Source organism: Ailuropoda melanoleuca, chromosome 4 (assembly GCF_002007445.2).
Source record: "Ailuropoda melanoleuca isolate Jingjing chromosome 4, ASM200744v2, whole genome shotgun sequence".
NCBI lineage: Eukaryota > Metazoa > Chordata > Mammalia > Carnivora > Ursidae > Ailuropoda > Ailuropoda melanoleuca.
Genome location: NC_048221.1, coordinates 71,081,952 through 71,099,312, shown reverse-complemented (window position 1 = coordinate 71,099,312; position 17,361 = coordinate 71,081,952). Strand labels below are relative to the sequence as shown.

The 17,361-nt window shown below is 46.4% G+C and overlaps 1 protein-coding gene across 3 annotated transcripts in view; it reads right to left on the bottom strand.

The window, feature by feature from the left end:
- Positions 1-12,798: 12,798 nt before the first annotated feature.
- Positions 12,799-17,361, bottom strand: part of CAMKMT (calmodulin-lysine N-methyltransferase) — a 386,188-nt gene continuing 381,625 nt past the window's right edge. For all 3 annotated transcript variants that reach the window (XM_002912408.4, XM_019809592.2, XM_034659072.1), the window contains one exon: positions 12,799-13,351. In XM_002912408.4, coding sequence (XP_002912454.1) covers positions 13,274-13,351 — 78 coding nt within the window. In that variant the 3' untranslated portion in view covers positions 12,799-13,273. The remainder of the gene's footprint in view (positions 13,352-17,361) is intronic.

The window sequence follows — 17,361 nt, the reverse complement described above, 5'->3', positions numbered from 1 at the left end:
ACCAAAAAAAAAACAAACAAAAAACCTGGAAGGGAATGATAATCATACAAGCGACCAACTAGAATCTGTCTGTTCTAAGCCTTGCAGGCAACATAGACTTTTGGATGAGAGCTCTCCATGTGCCCACGATCCACCACCAAGCCCCAAGAGAAAGAAACATCTAAATATGCTGGATCGTTTTTTAAAATGGCTGGGGTGATGTCAAGTGCACTATACGGGAATGGAATTTTCGGTGTCTTCCTCCTCTACCTGGCAACCAGGCAACAAGGCGACAGGCACTTGCGAGATGGGGTTGTGTGTGGGCTCCTCTGTGCCGAGAGTAGCATCACTCAAGAACAATTCCTCTGCAGCTCACTGGGAGTTTTCTTGTCCCTAGCCACGTCGTGTCCGCAAATTATGGGTCTCTTTTTTGCCTCTTGCTTCCTGGGGGACACGTCTTTTGTTCTGCTCTCCCGGCGATGGTAATCGGTCCCCGGCTCTATTTCCTCACCTCTTCTGCTTTCCTAATTTTCACAGTCTTCCTGTAGTACAGATGATAAGAAGCAATCATCACACTGACACACTCGATTTCTCTGTCAAAAGCTTGGCTTCCACCTTGCCAGTGAAGAAGGGAAGGGAGCTCAGGGAAGGACTCTCTCTGGCGTGGCTGACCTGGTGGCCTCCAAGCCTCATCTCAGCCCAGGTGGGCAGGCCACGAGTGACCTCATGTGGGAACAGCAGCTGTGGCCACAGGGCCGGACATCATTGGAGAAATTCTGAGTCCCCAACGACCATTCCAGGGGGTTAGCCATCAAGTCCCAAGACAAAGAAAGCCTTTCAGGTGATTTTAGAGACTGGCCATCAGGAGCACCTAACCACTGGCTACCACTTGGAGTTCTGGGAGGCCAGAGCCCAAAGAAAGCTCCTTCGCTAGCAGGCTGTGTGTACGTGTATGTGTGTGTGTGGCAGGAAATGAAGGCCCGGCACATGACCTCTGAGGGGTGGCTGACCTCTGATCTGTCTGCTGTGTGGGTCCCAATCTGGCCAAATCACGTGCATTGGAGCCACAGCAGGGCCCTTGGCTCAGACGTGGCTCTCCACTGCTGATTTGCTCCAGTGGCTCTACCGGTCCAACCACCGAGCCCTGGGGATGCCCCCTACTTTTCCCCTGCATTCAGATGAACTGATAAGCCTTCTTTCCAGCTGGGCCTTCCTTCCGGCAAGGGTCCCACGGGCAGAGTGGCCAGGGTTCATCTGGGCACAGCGTTCCCTCAGCAGAAATGGTGCCGGGCCAGGTCATTGCACCTGTCTGGGCCTCGAGCTCCTCATCCCCCGCACTGCGGACAGCAACAGCAAGGTCAGAGGCCGACGTGAAGACCAGATGGCAGCAACGTGACGTGCTTAGCACGAGGCCCGGCGCACAGTACGCACTGCTGCTGCTGCGGCCCGTGGGTCTTTGCTAATCCTCGGTTGAGGTTTTCTTTCCTTTAATGAAGTCCCATGGGTGTAGGGCATGTGATCGCTGAAGCCAACTTTAAGAGGCGTTTGTGGGGAGGTTTGTGACCTTTTCTGCCAATTCCTGAATGCAGCCTAGAAAAAAGAGTGGACAGGGGGCCAGAGGTGTCCTGGGCTGGTTCCTGGCCGGGTGGCCGTCAACCGCTCCGCGCCGGGTGCTAGTATGGCTCTGTGAGCAAGGCACTGCTCTCTGCTCACAGGAGGGATGGGGGGAGGGGGGTTGCAGCGCAGTGGCCCTGGGGCTCTTGGGGCCCTGGGTAAGGTCCTGCATTCGTCGCACACCAAAGACAGACTGGGTCTCAGCTTCCATGTCTGCGTCCAGCAGCACAGGAACGTTTTCACTCCACATCCTCGTAAGAGTCACCCCAGGACAGCAGCCTGGCTGGTCTGCCACTGCTCCGGGCTGGAGTCTGGCCATCCTGGCCAGATGGATGCTCTCGGCTGACTCTCCAGCCCTCAGCCAGCTCCCTGTTTTCTCCCTCATCTGTCACCTCCTGCCTGAACGACGATAACAACCTCTTAGAGTGCCTTCTACTTTCTCTCACACTTTCTATTCTCCTCACAGCAGCAACAGAGAAATCAAGATCATGTCACTCCTCTTCTTAAGCTCTTCCAGAAGATTCCCACTAAAATAAAATCCAGCTTCTCCTCCGTGGCCTACAAAGTCCTATACACTCCACCTCACACCATGCACTTGACCTGCGCTGTGCTTGACCCACTCTGGCTCTGCAGATTTCCTTCTGCCTCAGGGCCTTTGCACTCACTGTTGCCTCTGCCCGGAATTTTCTTCCTTTCAATCTCCAAAGCTTGGGTCTGTCTTGTCATTTAGGTTTCACCTAAAATGATGCCTCCTTCAAGAGAGCTTCCTTGACCTTATATCTAAAGGAGGCCCAGTCACTTTCTACAACAGCAACTCGTGTTATTGTCTTCAGCAGACCTATCCCGATTTGAGCCAGTCTTACTTGTGTGCATTAGATTGCCTTTCTCCCCCATACTAGAATGCCGCTCCGTGAGATCAGGGAATTTGTCTATCTGGTTTACAACTCTCCCCTGAGTGCCTGGCACCTGTTAGGCCTCCAGGAACCTCTACGGGATGAGTGGATCTTTACCTCACTGAACCTCATGTTCCTGCCAAGTGAAACATTTTCTGAAATCACCCCCTGCGCCTTAGCTCATGAGCTGCCTATGGTAGGGCCTTCCCTCGCACTGCCACCACTTCGAGGCCCACTACAGATCTGGCCTCCTCTTCTAAACGGCACTTGCTCCCCCTTTATCTCTAGCAACCCTTCTGCCAGACCTGCCCCACAGATCGGCATTATTTGAGGACATGCTCCATCTCCCTCGGAGTTTGCAAGAGCTGCGTGGGCCTCATTCTCTTATTCCCATGCACAGGGAGGACACGCAGGCAGGTGTATGCACTGTCCAGCCAGGGGAGCCCTCTGGGCCCCGGGTAACATTGTGAAGCAGATAAGTGGCTTTTGACCCTGGGATTCTGCCATTTCTGCTCCTTCCCCAGGTCTTGCAGTCCCTTTACTCCACCTAGGTTCCCAGTGTCCTCACCTCCCCCCCCCCATTTTACTTCCCTATCCCCACTAAGGCTTGTTTTCAGGTCTTTCACACCAAGGACTATGACAGTGTCACCTCTACCAGGAAGAGCCCCGTTTAACAGTACCCCCCACCTTGTTCTGTTGGTGGAATTTCAGTATTAATGACACATTTCTTTCCCACCCAAGAACTTTCCTGTGCTCTTTAAATAGAAGCTGGGAGTGGTACGTGTGGAGGTCCCATCCCACCCGTCTTTGGCCCTCCCGCACCTCCACATATCCCTGGCCGAGTGGAGCAAAGCGGCTCGCACTCCTCACGCAGTGGGTTTCGACTTTGGGGCTGAGCAACCCCTCCTTCACCCGAAATCCTGCCAGCTGCAGGTCCAGCCCAGACTTTGACTCTTCCTCATCGTCACTGTGTGCCCAGTCCACACTGCTGTTTCTTCCACCAGGACCACCAGGCCACAGGAGCCTCCTAACTGGAATCTCCACTTCCTCTAAACCACCCTCCATCCTGCATTCCGAGCGAGCTTTAAAATATCTACATCTGATGATGTCACTCGCTTTACTCCAGACCATTCCACGGCTGCTTATCAGACTCCAGATAACAACCCAAACTCACTGGGTCCTGTACAGTCTGGCCCTCATGCAACTCACATCCCCCCACCCAAGGCCCCCTTTCGCTCCTCGGAGGCAACAGCTCTGGCTGGCCTACCTCGGGGCCTGCCTCCCACACTCCTCCCCTTGAGCTCCTCAGCCCCGCCATCACTGCTTTGCATGACTGCTCCTCCTCACAGTTAAGACCCTCAGGGAGGCTTTCTGCATCCATCCTGTCCGAAGTAAGGCCCTTCTAGAATTCTCTACCAATAGGACCCTATCTGTTTTTCATAGGCTTTATCACAATTTATAATCATTCCATAAATGCACGGGCACAGTGTTTAGAATCCAAGCTACGTGTGGAGAGCAATTCTTTCTCACTAGAGTCTAGCATCTAATGGGGTCTTTTTGCTCACTATTAGATCCACAGCACCTAGGAGGGTGACCGGCACCCAATAAACATTTACTAGGTAAGTGGATAAAAATGAAGGCTCTAGGGTCCCCGCTGCTCCTGAGCCCCCCAGATTCAGCCTGCAACCGAGCAAGGCGGGATATTGGGGTCATTCCAGAACCTCCCAAGACAAAGCCTACTTAGAAGTACTCAGTATTCTCTAGGACCAAGCGAATGCAGGACAACTTTTTCTTGGCAGCATCAGAGAATGCTAATTCCCCAAGGTGATGAAAATCTCTGGCCCTGATTGATAATGGAAGGTTTTTATCTTGAATACTTCAGAATTTAGAATGAAACAGGAAATTAAATTATCTAGTTCAGAGAGGAGGAAAGTGATGCCCAGAAAGTAAGTAGCTTATGAAACCACCAGTGTGTTACTGGTAGAGCCCGGGCTGGAATCTAGGTATTCTGATTCTGACGCCATTGTTCTTTCTCCTGTAGCTTATTTTCTCTTGTGTCTTCTTCTAGGAGCCTGAGAGTGGCCTGCCTGTGGTATTGGCTAGTTTTCTGATGCGCGAGTGAGGTCTGTGGGTCCCGTATTCTCTTTTTGGATTTTCAACATGTTAGTCACCGTGTCCCTCCAGACATTTTAGGCCAAACACTATCTCAAAGGTTTCGGTACCTCGAGGTACACTTGAGGAAAGTACTTCAGGGAGAAGAGATCAAGGACTGTATGTTATATATTGCTGTGTAGCAAACTGCCCCAAACCTTAGTTGCTCAAAACCACCCTTCATTAGCTCCCGGTTCTGTGAGTAGGAACTTTGGGCTGGTCTCAGCTGGGCAGTTTTTCTGCTGGCTTACCTGGCTCGCTCAACGTGGTTACAGTCAGCAGCTAGTCCGCTAGGGGCTGTTAGGTCCTGGATGCCATCACTCATGGGGCGGGAATAACGGGGACAAATGGGCCCCAGGTGTCCGGTGTCTAGCAGGATAGCCCTCGTTTTTTCACATGGTAGCCGGGTTCCAAAAGTGTCAAGACAGAGCAAACTCCATTGTACAAGAGATTTTCAGATCTCTGTTTCAACTCACAGTTCCTAAAGTCTCACTGGCCAAAGTAAAGCCAAATCAAGGTGAGAATTGAGGGTGGAGAAACAGATTTCGTTTCTTGATGAGCAGAGCTGCAAAATAGTGTTTTGTTTTCCCCAATCCACCACAAGGGCAGAGCCCGATGAACCCCTTCAGTGTCAGATTCATATTGACAATATTGTAACCCTCCTATGGTTTATCTAGTCTGTCTGGACGAGGGGAGCAGAAAAGGAGGCTGAGGCTGGAAAAAGCCACCCCCACCCCCCACTGTGAGGTGGGGGGGGGGAAACAGCAGGCTGGAGACTCTGAGGCCTCAGTTCCCCCAGCCCAGGTGGTCGTACTGAAGTGGGCTGACCCGAATACCTGGGAAGAGAGGAGAACACCTCAAGTGAGGAGCTGTGCGCTGTCTCATTCTCTTTGGCTCCTGGCATCATGAGATGCCACTTATGTAAGTGGCTTGGCCAAGAGAAAGAGAGAGAGAGTGCATTCCACTCAAAACATAGAACGGTCAGGGCTGTGCCCTCTGCTCCTAAAAATAAAGCCTATAAAGGAAAATGAAGGCTAATGCACCTGGAGGTGAAACCACAGGTCAGGTGGGCAAAGCTTTTAAATGTAGTGTCTTCTGCATGGTGACATTCCCCCAAGCTCAAGGAGAGCTCGGCCATCAGGAGGCAGCTTTCACATTGAGACAGTGATGGGCTGAGCTCACTTCCCGACCCGGGAATCATGTTAACAGAATCATGTTAAACTTCCAAATTTCTCACACTGGTGGGCTGCAAGCAATAAAAAGCAAGAATTTCATTTAAAAGCGGCGTCCTTATTCTAGGCCATTCTCACACAGCAAACCAGGATTTTCAGATCCCTCCACCAAATCACCGTCCCTGTGGACCTGGCCCAGGCTGGAGAGGTGACAGCGCCCACCCGGAAGGCAGAGGGGCTTCCATGCGAGGTGAGGGAGGGACGCTGCTCTGAGGACTTTTTCTTGTATTTCCAGACAAATTAAAAACCTCCTTACCAGCCATTCATTCTGAGGAGGCCTCTTCCTTCCTCCACAGGGGGGCTGCAGTGTTGGAAGGGGATCGGATTCTGGGAGGCTGGGCCTCCCGGGGCTCTCAAGGAGGGGGAGCCTGCAAGAATGGAAAGAGAGAGGCCCTAACCCTGAAGAGATTGGCAGGCAGGGAGTGGGGGCAAAGTGCAGCCCAGGTCACTGGGAAAAAAGAAATCTCAAAGTAAGGGAGTGGGGGAAAGTTCCACTTCCAGCCTAATTATGAAAGAAGCCTGGGTAGAGAGGGGCGGGAGAGCCCAAAGGAGTGAGAAAGGGGAAGTGAGACGTTGCAGAGAGCAGAAAGAGATTCTCAGGGGGCACGGGCTATTGAAGGAGCACAGACAGGGAAAGGTGTCGTCTCTTCAAGCACAGACCGGTTAATAACTGATTTTGAGAGACCTGGAAGCACGTTTGCCTGGGAGTCCCAAAGAGGGAGGGCAAAATGCCCTATTAAGGGTGGGACGAATTGATTTCGCAAAGAACAGCACCATTTCCTCCAAATGCCCTCTGCAGTCCTCCTTAATCTGCCCTGGAGGCGGCAGGTGACCTCTGCACAGGCTCCTGGAGGCGCCTTTGTTCTGGGGCATTCTGCAGCCGCTCTGCCCCCACCCCTTGCACCTGGGCAGCAGACTCAAAATGTACTTGTCCACCCTTGGCTGGCTCGCGCGGGGAGGGATGGGCGGATGCCTTTGTATGGGGAACGCCACGAGTCCTCCAACTCTTGTTTTCTCTTCAGCTTGGCACATTCGCTGATGGTTTTCCTGTTCCTTCTGACAGCCACAGAAACCTACTCCCAGGGAAAAGGGAGTTTAGCCTGCGATACTTTATCTGGTGAGACAAGTTTGTGATTGGGACTGCCCAAACGGGCAGACCCTCACTATTCAGGGCGAGGTCCCTGCCATTCAGAAACTCGGCTCAGTCCTAGAAGCCCAGGTGTTCCCTGCTGAGTCCTAATCCAGTCCCTCCAGAGGTTTGCTAATTTAATTGTGTAATGGTCCACACCTGAGACATTCCCTTAGCTATCTTTAGGGCATTACTTAGCTTAAAGGAAAGACTAATGAGTATTAAGACAGGGACTTAGTGAAAGCTTTTGTCATCTCTAAAACATCTGAGTCAAGCAGAAGGAAACTGGGGGCGGGGGGGGGAGAAGGAGGCGACCTCCAAGTTAGAAAAAGCAACAAGAAGTAATTAAAGTTCTTGCTAAGTGAGTCTGAAATATGTATTTAGCCCTTGTAAATTAAATACCCTGGGTTTTTAAAGAGCGATTTCCCCAAACATCTATTATTCACATCAGTAGGGCAGACGGTAAACCACTGTAAGATTTATAGAAGCTAAAAGACTTCCTATGCCAAAGGTTAATGAAAGTGTAATTTGAATCATGAAATCTTTATGTGTCGGCTCAGTTTACACCGAGGGCTCATTAAAGATGCGTTTGGTTCGGCGGGCGGCGGGTGACGTCACAGCGGGTATTTTAAATGGGCGGGGCCAGGCTGCACCGCGTGTAATTCTTTAAAAATATAAAAGCCTCCCTCTTTCCGTCTCTCCAGCTGTAACAACTTCACTGACTGTCTTGGTTCCACCCCGAGGATTTCACTGAGAGAACACGTTAGAGGGAATCAGGAAGCAGAGAAAAGGTCACAAATAAGCACCTCAGGAACAATGAAAGCTTTTCTCTATGCAGCAGTGGGAGAGTTGCTAGAAAAACTGCAAAGGTATTAATCAGAAGTGGCTATAAATCCTCTGGAGTTTTGCTCTTATAAAACTCCTCAGAGAAAGTCTTGAAGGAAATGCAGGTCAAAGCCCAAAAAAGCTCTTGATCAGAGATTGCTGGAGGAAAATCTTCCCAGACGCCTTTAATAGGCAGCAATCACCCCAGGAGTGGGGAAGCCAAGTACGCTTGAAACATGGTTGCAATTCCTAATAGGTCTTGTCACACTTAAGGCACTGCAAGCTCCATCCAACGAACAGCTGAAGCTAGCTGGCGATTCATAAAGCCAACAGTTTAAAGTTTATTATGATGAAAGCACTTAATGACAGCCATCGCTAGGGGCCCATCATTTATAAAGCTGTGCTGAGTATTAGACATGTAGCATGACCACCAATTTTATGTCACAATTGCTACCATAAAATGACCTTTGGTGATTTTTGCTGCATGTGGTGGACAGCTCTTCCTTCACATTAGTGCTCTGTGGCTTTCTTTGCAGACTATTATGCTGTCTAAAGCTTATTTGGCACTGTCGTGAGCCTCAACCCTTGTTATTACCCCGAAGGCCTGTCTAAAAAAAAAAAAAACAAAAAAAAAAACCCCTCATGCTCTATTACGCCACTCCAATAATTTACAGTTCTTACCAGCCTCGGTTAGTGTAATATTTTAATGCAAATATGCTATACCATTGCATTTTATTTAAAAAAAAAAAAGTTCCCATGCATGTGGCTAGGGCAATAACCATATGATGGGAATTCACTGAAATCAGCCTCTGATTCCCCGGTCAAGTCTCATTGTATGGGCACTCTTTTCCCTGGTGGGTTAGAACACCTCCAAAGGGGGAAGAAAAAAGGTTAATTAAACTTCCCTTGAGAAAGAGATTTAAAAAAAAAAAAAAAAGATCCTATGTGTGATAAACACACCTAAGGCGGAAACACCAATTCTTCTTTCCTTACATCCCATCCCAATGCAAATTTCCATCTGAGTAACATTATTTAATTAGGATTCCATTTTCCAACCTGCTTTGTGTAGTTAGAAAGTGTTTGAATACACGGCCACTTTACTGCTCTGATGTAAAACACTGCTGAACAAAGTGGTCTGTCCATGCTACACCACCTTTAAATTGTGTATATAATTTTATAAATGATATAAAATCTTCTAGTCCCTGAAACATACACACACACACACACGCATGCATGGCACATTGCAATTTTGGAAAGATTTAAAATATGTGATTTCTGCTGGTACCTACTGTATTGGGTTTTATATAAAGCTTTTTTCAATAAGGTAAATTGTTACATGACAAACTCATCTTCCACCATTATCATCTGCTGTTTGTGTTTAACAACAGGAGTGCCGTTCTAACAGAACTGTTGTAATGGCTGTACAAATTACTCAGCTGAAAGCTTTTCACCAAACAAAACAGTATTAATCAGCAGTTCTTATGAAGGTGCTAATTAAAAACAATTTTCTTCCTCAGTTTGCAATACTAAAGCCGTCTTCACTTGCACATTTTCCAATATACAGCTACTGTATTTGCTCACACTTCAGGCCCTCTATTAACTATTGAATCTCCTATTAGCCATTTTATTACATTTCTGTTTACAAGCTTGTTGACATTTTAAAAGTCACAGTATGATCTGTTTTATCTATTAAAAAATGTATTAATTGAAAAGTCAGGGGGGACAAAAAAGGCAAAATATAGCCTCCAAATGCAGACTTCCAGGGCAGAGAGCACAGTGAGCTTTTAGCCACAGCCTAGGCAGTAAGCTTCCTGGGTAAAACAAAGTCTGAGAATGAAAAGTGGCATTTCAGGCTTAATGGTTTGTCAAACACCAACAAGCTCCTTCCTGATTTGGAAAGAGTCCACTCGGGGAAACATATTTCCCCTGTCTAAATTCAGTTTCTAAGGGGACCCTGACTCTCAAATCAATCTTTCTAATCTATGAGATACACTCTGCCTAATTATGACATCTCATGCAGTCTGAACTCAGGAGATTTAGATCTGGGGTGAGGAGTATATCTGCAATCTGGGAACTGGAGCCCCAGTCGAGGGTCTAAAAAGCCTCCTTCTAAATGTGTGTGTGTGTGTGGGTGTCCTGCCCCCTCCGCTATCAGAGTCCAGTGAAAAGATCCTGTGGGACAATGCCACCCAATTGTTTGGCATGGATTGGAAACAAGTCGAATGCTGAGTAAGCATAAAGATAACTCCATGGAAGCTGGGTTGAGGGAAGGGGTCGGTGCACTCCTATTAAACAAATAAACAAACAAAAGCCCAACCCTTAGGAGAAGGTATGCTCTACTTTGGTAGCGGGGAAGAAGAAGAAAGGAAAAAAAATCACAACAACCTCCTGCCTATGGTATTAAAACCAGCTTCTCCAACTGTCAAAAGCAGTTAACTAGTTCAGGACAGACACCTGGCTGTTGAAATAGGGCTCTGTAGGGCCACTAATCCTTCCATTCACTCAGTTAACTGCTGGATCCCCCAAATGGATTCAACAGGTATGCCACGGTAAATTCAGCCCATACTGAAGCCAAAGGGAAAATCAGCAAGGGGTGGGCAGCTCTTCTCTGAAAACACCCGAGGAACCAGCCAGAAAAGCTTTTATGGCCCCGACAAGTTTTCTGCTGAATACTGAGCACCTAAATTACCCTTCCCTAATGGAAGTTACATTTTCATGCTCAGTCAAAAAGCCAACAAAATACACAATTTATACAAAATAGCTTCAACCTCTTAGGTAGTCTTTTCTAGCACTTTTATCCCAATTCACAGCATATGTCTTGCTATAAAATAAAATATATTTCTTATGACCAAGTTGTGTGTGGTTGTCCATATCTAGAACTGAGCATGGGTGATGTGGGAAACATTCCTACACCCAACCCAATCTACTTAGTAGGATAAAGGGAAATCATGAGTTTTATCAGGGGATACGGGTGCCTGGAGAAGAGGAATATCATAATAATTCTAATGATTTCCTAAGCGGACAGGCTTTCTTTTGAAACAAACACATGCATAATTACCTAATAGATAATTATGGAAGGGCGTACTTCAATTGCAATTATATAACCCAACAATGATGCAGAGAAATAATTCTTAATCATAAAGTTCAAAAGAAATGAAGACGGTAACTTTGTAAAGCAGCTGTATTTTTTTTTTCCTTCTCAATACCGGCCTTTCATTAAAATTTGAGAAAATAAAAACGCTTTTAAATTCTTCAGTAATACATAACAGGAGTTTCTCACAAACTTCCAAAGAGCCTGGACTAGAGATAGTTCTAGGTAAGGATCCCATAAAGAGCAGATGAAACCTTTAGCATTTTACAGGAGACCCTCTAGGTTTTAATCACACAGCAAGCATGCTTCTTTATTAGGAGGCTCTTGGTAAGAACAGCCCAATTCTCACACCCTGTCTCAAGCTTAGGAAACTGTACATACCATTTTTCAGCTATTTTTTTTTTAAATACATGACTACTAGCTCACCTTTTTAAAATAAAATTTCTCCCAAAGAAATAAATGCCAGATTTCTACACCCACGCCACACAAACGCAAATTAAATTCTTGCCAATTCATGTATTTTCGTGAGAGGGAAAAAAAAATATTCTCTCCATTTTCAAAGAAACGAAAAAGAACAGACCATCTCAGGTGCTACTCTAGGGATGGGTTTTCTTTGTCTGGCAGGTTTTACAGAAGAAATCATTTCTGCTGTATTTTCACCAGTATAAATAGAACTACCTCTGTTGCCTTTTAAAACATTCCGAATTCTAATTTTTAAACAAGAAAATACGAAGCCAGTGTGCAACCTATACAGTCGCCAAAGGAGAGCTGCCACTAGCTGAACTGCTCAGCTAAATGGCTGGTTTGCATTGCCCCGGTCTTTATCTAGCACTGAGAATAGACTGCTGTTTTATCCAAAGAGGAATAAATTGCTGTTATTGTGATGTTAGCCCATCACTTGGCATTGCAATTCAAGTTTTTGTGAGAAAGAAATGTATGATCTAACTGCGACTTGACCTATGCCTTCCGAGATCCATCTAGGTGCTCTAATGGAGCAGAAAAAGTGGTGAATACAAGGACGTGCAAACTGATGGTGAAAAATTTGTTTGATGATAGAAGTGAGCAGAGAAGACGTTTGAGAGTGGCTGTTTTTATGACCATTAAGTTTGTTTAACATGCAAAAGGATTTGCCCCCCGTCTCCCACCTATCCCTTTAATTGCAGCCCGCTAAATACACGTTCTGCCTCGACTAAAGATAGGAGAAATATAGAGTTAACCTACTAATGACATTACGGCTAAAGTGGGCCCAGATGATTCCTTACAGATAAACATCTGAATTTCCACAAAAGGCATTAGAGCATCTCGTGGATTCACCAGGCAAGGATATGCTTGGGTTCCCTGCAGAAAAGTCATTCTCCCTTAATCCTAGGTAGCACCTATTAAATGTTTACGACACACTCGAATCACAGCATACGACAATATGTGCTTCCTTTACATCGGATAATTGTGTGATTGAGTTTTTAAAAACTCCCCCTGGTTGCCATCTAGTTTAGCAGCGATTTATTCAAAATTTCTCTGGCAAGGACCTATTTGGAAAGAGGGCTGGAGAACAGCAGCAGTTAGATGTGAGCCCCGATAAAGGCTCACTTTTCATTCATAGTCAGAGCCTAAATGTGCTCTTCTTGTACCTAAACAGATAATAAGCACTCAGCACACTCCTCCTCCTTGACACAACACATTGAGACTAATCACACATAATTGGAGAGGAGGAGCAGAGGGCTGGCCACGCTATTGTGTCCAGTGGACAAACGGTCAGTTTATGAGGCTTTGGGCTGATGTAGTCATTTCTTATACATCTATAGGGAAAAAAACATCCTGTTTCAAAGGAGAAAGAGAATGAGTGAGAGGGACAGCGAAAAAAGATGGCAGATTTAATACAATTAATTTGAGGGAGATGAGAAAGATATGCTTTATTTATTTTTTTAACCAGGAAAGAATCGTGACGTTTGCTGTGTTTACAGATGAAAAAGTACCACCACCAAAATAGAACAAAGACCAAGATCTTTTTTGAAAAGGGGGGTGGTGGGAATCACCAAAAGAAATTCTGTCTCAATTAGGAGGAAAAAGATTTAGGTTTCTCCTAAGTCCAATTCAAATCTCAGGCTGTTTGTAGATATTTAAAGGCGAACAAAGGTTTGGTCCCAGAGAGCAGACGAAGAAAGGAGTCCAGGAGGGCTGGGAATGATGTGAGGACAGGTGGACCCCATAACCCACATGTGGAATGTGGCGGAAGTGGTGGGGGCTCACGGATCTCAGGGAGCCAGCGGCTTGCTGCATATCACGCCCATCACAGGTTTCTGTTTTTGTGAAAATATGCCCTGTGTACTTGGTGTTTTCGTCTTTTCAGCAGCTTAATCTTCTATCCATTTTTGGTTAAGATAAGCAGAAGTGGGTAATGAAGGTTTTCTTCATAGACGTCCTGGTTTTCCTTTTTCAACTGAAAACAATCATAGAACAAAAAAACGTAAGGAGACTCAGATTAGGATTTTTTACCAGTAGTTTTTAATATTGAGTATAATGAAGACTTCTTACTTGAATATATTGTTCCGATAAATAATCTTGAAAAAGCAACGCAAAGTAGTTCTCAGTGGCATTGGCATGATAGGACTATGTATCCATCAACCTGGAATCTTTCCTGGGGCGGGGGTAAGGAGGAGGGCAGGGTGCTTTCTCATAAATAGCCAGACTGCATTTGTGACCTCTATGAACTGTGATGCACTTCCGTGAAGGGAGAGCTGGAGGCTCGCTCATCTGCACCAGAACAGCCATTTGGCATAAGTTTCTGCTCTTGGCCCACTCTGTCCCACACCTGTGGCCCAGGAACAAGGCAGGCAGGCCATTTCAGGTCATCTGGAGACTGGCAGCCCCCCGGGCACGAGGGATGAGAGACGGGCTTCTGGGCCTAAGACATTTCTTTTCTTTTCTTTTTTTTTTTTAATATTTTTTTATTATATTATGTTAGTCACCATACAGTACATCCCTGGTTTTTGATGTAAAGTTCCGTGATTCATTAGTTGCGTATAACACCCAGTGCGCCTAAGACATTTCAAAGGCTCTCTGGCTGCTTCTTAGGGGTTTTAATAGTAATGATAATTTTAAAATTCTTTTCTCTAGGAGGAAAAGGTAGTCCAACACTTAGAGCTTCCATACCATTCAAGTGAAGTTTTGAGGGCCTTTCCATGGTAGATTTTAAAATCCAGTCAGAGTTCTCAAAGCTAGAGTACTCTTTTCCTCATTCAGCTAGAAGCATTTTGACAGCCGTATTTATATTTACCCTAGCAAATAGTAATTTGCTATTTCTAAAGACAAAATTAATATTTTTGAAGTTGGTGTTTTTGAGCCAATTGTTAATTCATTTTGTAATTGATAAGGATCAGAAAACATATTTCTTTTAATCACGCATGGACCCAATTCTTTTATTGTTTTGAATCAGATTACCTCCCCTCCCCCCCGAAACTAAATGAATGGCTCCAACATGATACTTTTCTGGATTAGTATTGGTCTGGGGCATGTTACCTTGAATTTTTGGGGGTTTCTTCTAAATCATATTCCCAAACTGTGACACACCCTCACTGTTAAGGACAAGGAACAACGAGCCTGCTTTTCCTTTCTCACTGGGGAACAGAAAGCCAAGCCCGTCTTTAATTTCTAATCCATTTTTCTAAGAAGTGATGGTATAATCACTGAAGTAACTGCATTCTGTCTTCTTAGATGCAGTTTGCTTTGTTTACAGATGATTAGTTGTCTACGGTAGAAAGATCCTCTGGATTTGTGCTGCCACCAAAGTCGTGACAGTGTTAATCCTAAGCACACAGTCCTTTAACATCACTCTTTAAAAAAAAAAAAAGCCAAGAAAATGACTTCACAAACTTCCCAATCCAAACCCACTAACCAGGACCTACCAACTGTAAATACCTTTGTTGCCAGTTGCCCTAGTGATAGGAGGAGCTCACTGAAATATTTTACAGAGGGAAGAGGGGGCCAAGCTAGCTCAATTCTTCCTCAGGGATTGGGGATCAGGGAAAGTTGATTACTCAGCGTGAGTCAGCTGACCTACTCACTCACAATGCATTAATATACAGAGACTCAAATGAGCTCTTTATAAAGTCCCTGAGGTAATATGTGGGATAAATAATTCTTCTGTAAATATGGGTTAGAAATCACTTTTAACTTGGATTCTGTGCTGACCTCTGGAGGCCAAAGCAGAGGCTTCCTTGCTAGAAGGGGCCAGGGGCCAGCCCGGTGTCGACTTGTGAGCCCTTCCCGCGATGGGGAAAGAGCCGACAGCCCTCCCAGGCACTACTCTCCCCCAGCAGCCGATCCGTTCTGAACCAAGTCTGTTACGTGAGGGCACTGGGACACACGAGGCTGTTGGGAAATGCTTGCTTTCGATGAGGGAATGTGATGTGGTTTAAGAATAATTCCCTTTACCCAGGCTGTACTTCTTTGCTCAATTAATAATTATAATTTTAAGAAATCAAAAAGCACCTCGAAAAAAATGAACAAAAAGCAAATTGTGAATAAAACAATTTTTCAATTTCAGAGGTTAAAACAGGGTCTTTGAGGACTGAACTAAATTGTATAGCTGCTATTAACAGCATTATGTGTTACTTCATAATTGGATGTAACACGCTCAGCCCCGCCACGGTGCTACGCAAGCAACAGCAGCAGAAGTGGAGTTCAGACTGTTTACCCTTTACAGTATCCACAATTATCAACAGCACACCACACAGATTATAAGCACCAGCCACTTGTAATGTGGCATTTTGAATAGATAAGCAGAAGTGCAATATGGCCAGGCTTTTAACACAATGTACTGACTCCACAAACGAACCCAAGCCTGTTTTCACAGCTGAGTATAAAAAATACACCGGTGGTTTTGCAAAAGTTAAAACAAACAAACCAACAACAACAACAACAAAACCGGGGGCATGTAAAATTAGATTTCAAAGAGTACTTGCATGAACGAGAGTATTTTTTATCCGCTAATGTCAAGCCTGCTGTAACCACTAAGCTAGGTCTCTACCTTGAGAAAGAATTTGCTGATCTTAACATCCTAAAGGTTTGGAGCCACACCATTGGGCAAGGCAGCAGATTCCTAGCCTGGAGGAGACCAAGACAGGGAAGGAGAGGGGAACTGTTTTATTTTTCTTCCCCGTCGCCTGGAAGGACAGAAGGCAATGTTTTTCAAACACACTACACCTTTGGCTGCCTGGTTCCTGAGCACGCTGGCGGCATGGTGTGGGCACAATCTAACAAGAGCACTGGCAGAAAAGTGCAGAATGGCACCGTTTTGATTACAGGCTTGCTTTTTAACGGAAATAAAATTTCACAGTTAACAATGAGAGGTGAAAAGTTTAAGAGGCAAAGCTGTTTCTCCTGATCACTGACTGTTAATCAGCTTCATGGGTGGTTGCCTAAATCTGTAGATTTTTTTTTTTTTTTACCTTGCACTACTGCCAAGACTGTAACTAATTTTTTCCCCTGTCGTAAGAGGAGGGGTGGAAAACTCAGCATAGAAGCCAGCTGTGTATGAGTGACGTGAGGCACTAATGCAGAGGGCAAAATTAAAATTCATGAATCTCTTCACAACCATTTGTGTAACAAGATTAAGACGGGACAGCGGAAAAGAGCGGCATTATCAGGCGTCTTACAGTCCTCCAGCTGGTTACGCTCTATTCCAACACAGTAGGGCTAAGAGGATAACACGCAGCCTGAAGGAAAACGCTGCTCCTCCGTTTGCGAGCAGGCTCGGCCCAGGGACCGTGGGGCTTTGGCCAGAGATGGAGAGGAAGAAAGCTGATTGCCGCGCAAGATGGAAAACTTTTAAGCCCTGGCTATTAGCAGGCGGCAAACAAAAGCAGCCGGGGTGGAGGTTCCCGGCGGCCGCGCGGTCGGTCCCCGGCGCGTCCCCGGAGCCCCGGGCGGGCGGCGGGCAGGGGCCCCGAGGGGGCGCCCCGGGGAGGAGCACTGGGGCTCGGCGAGGGGCAGGGGCGCTCCCTGCTCCCCACCCTCCACCCCCACCTTGGCCCGAGGCCCTCTCCCAGGCATCCTGCTGTTGCAAAGGAGACCTCCACGTGCGTGCGAGCCGGAGTTGGGTCGTGGCAGCTATCACCGGGGCTGGAGCAGGGCAATCTATACTTCTGGTACAGAAGGGACAAGAGGCACTCTCTTGCTAGAAGCAGGAGAACGCCAGACCAGCTGCAACCGCCCCCCCCCGCCCCCCGCTGTTAAAAATACACATCGTGGGTTCATGTTTGTCCCATTTACTTAGGGTGCCCCAACCCTGCAGAATATTCCCCTGGCGGATCCACTTCCTGAGAACCAAAGGCAACTCTTACCCCTCACAACCTAAAGAGGAGGGAAACTGTTTTCTTAGTCCAGTGTCAGCGAAGTGGAGAATGGAACTTTTAAGCAATATGAAGAGATTAAAAACTAAGGCCACCT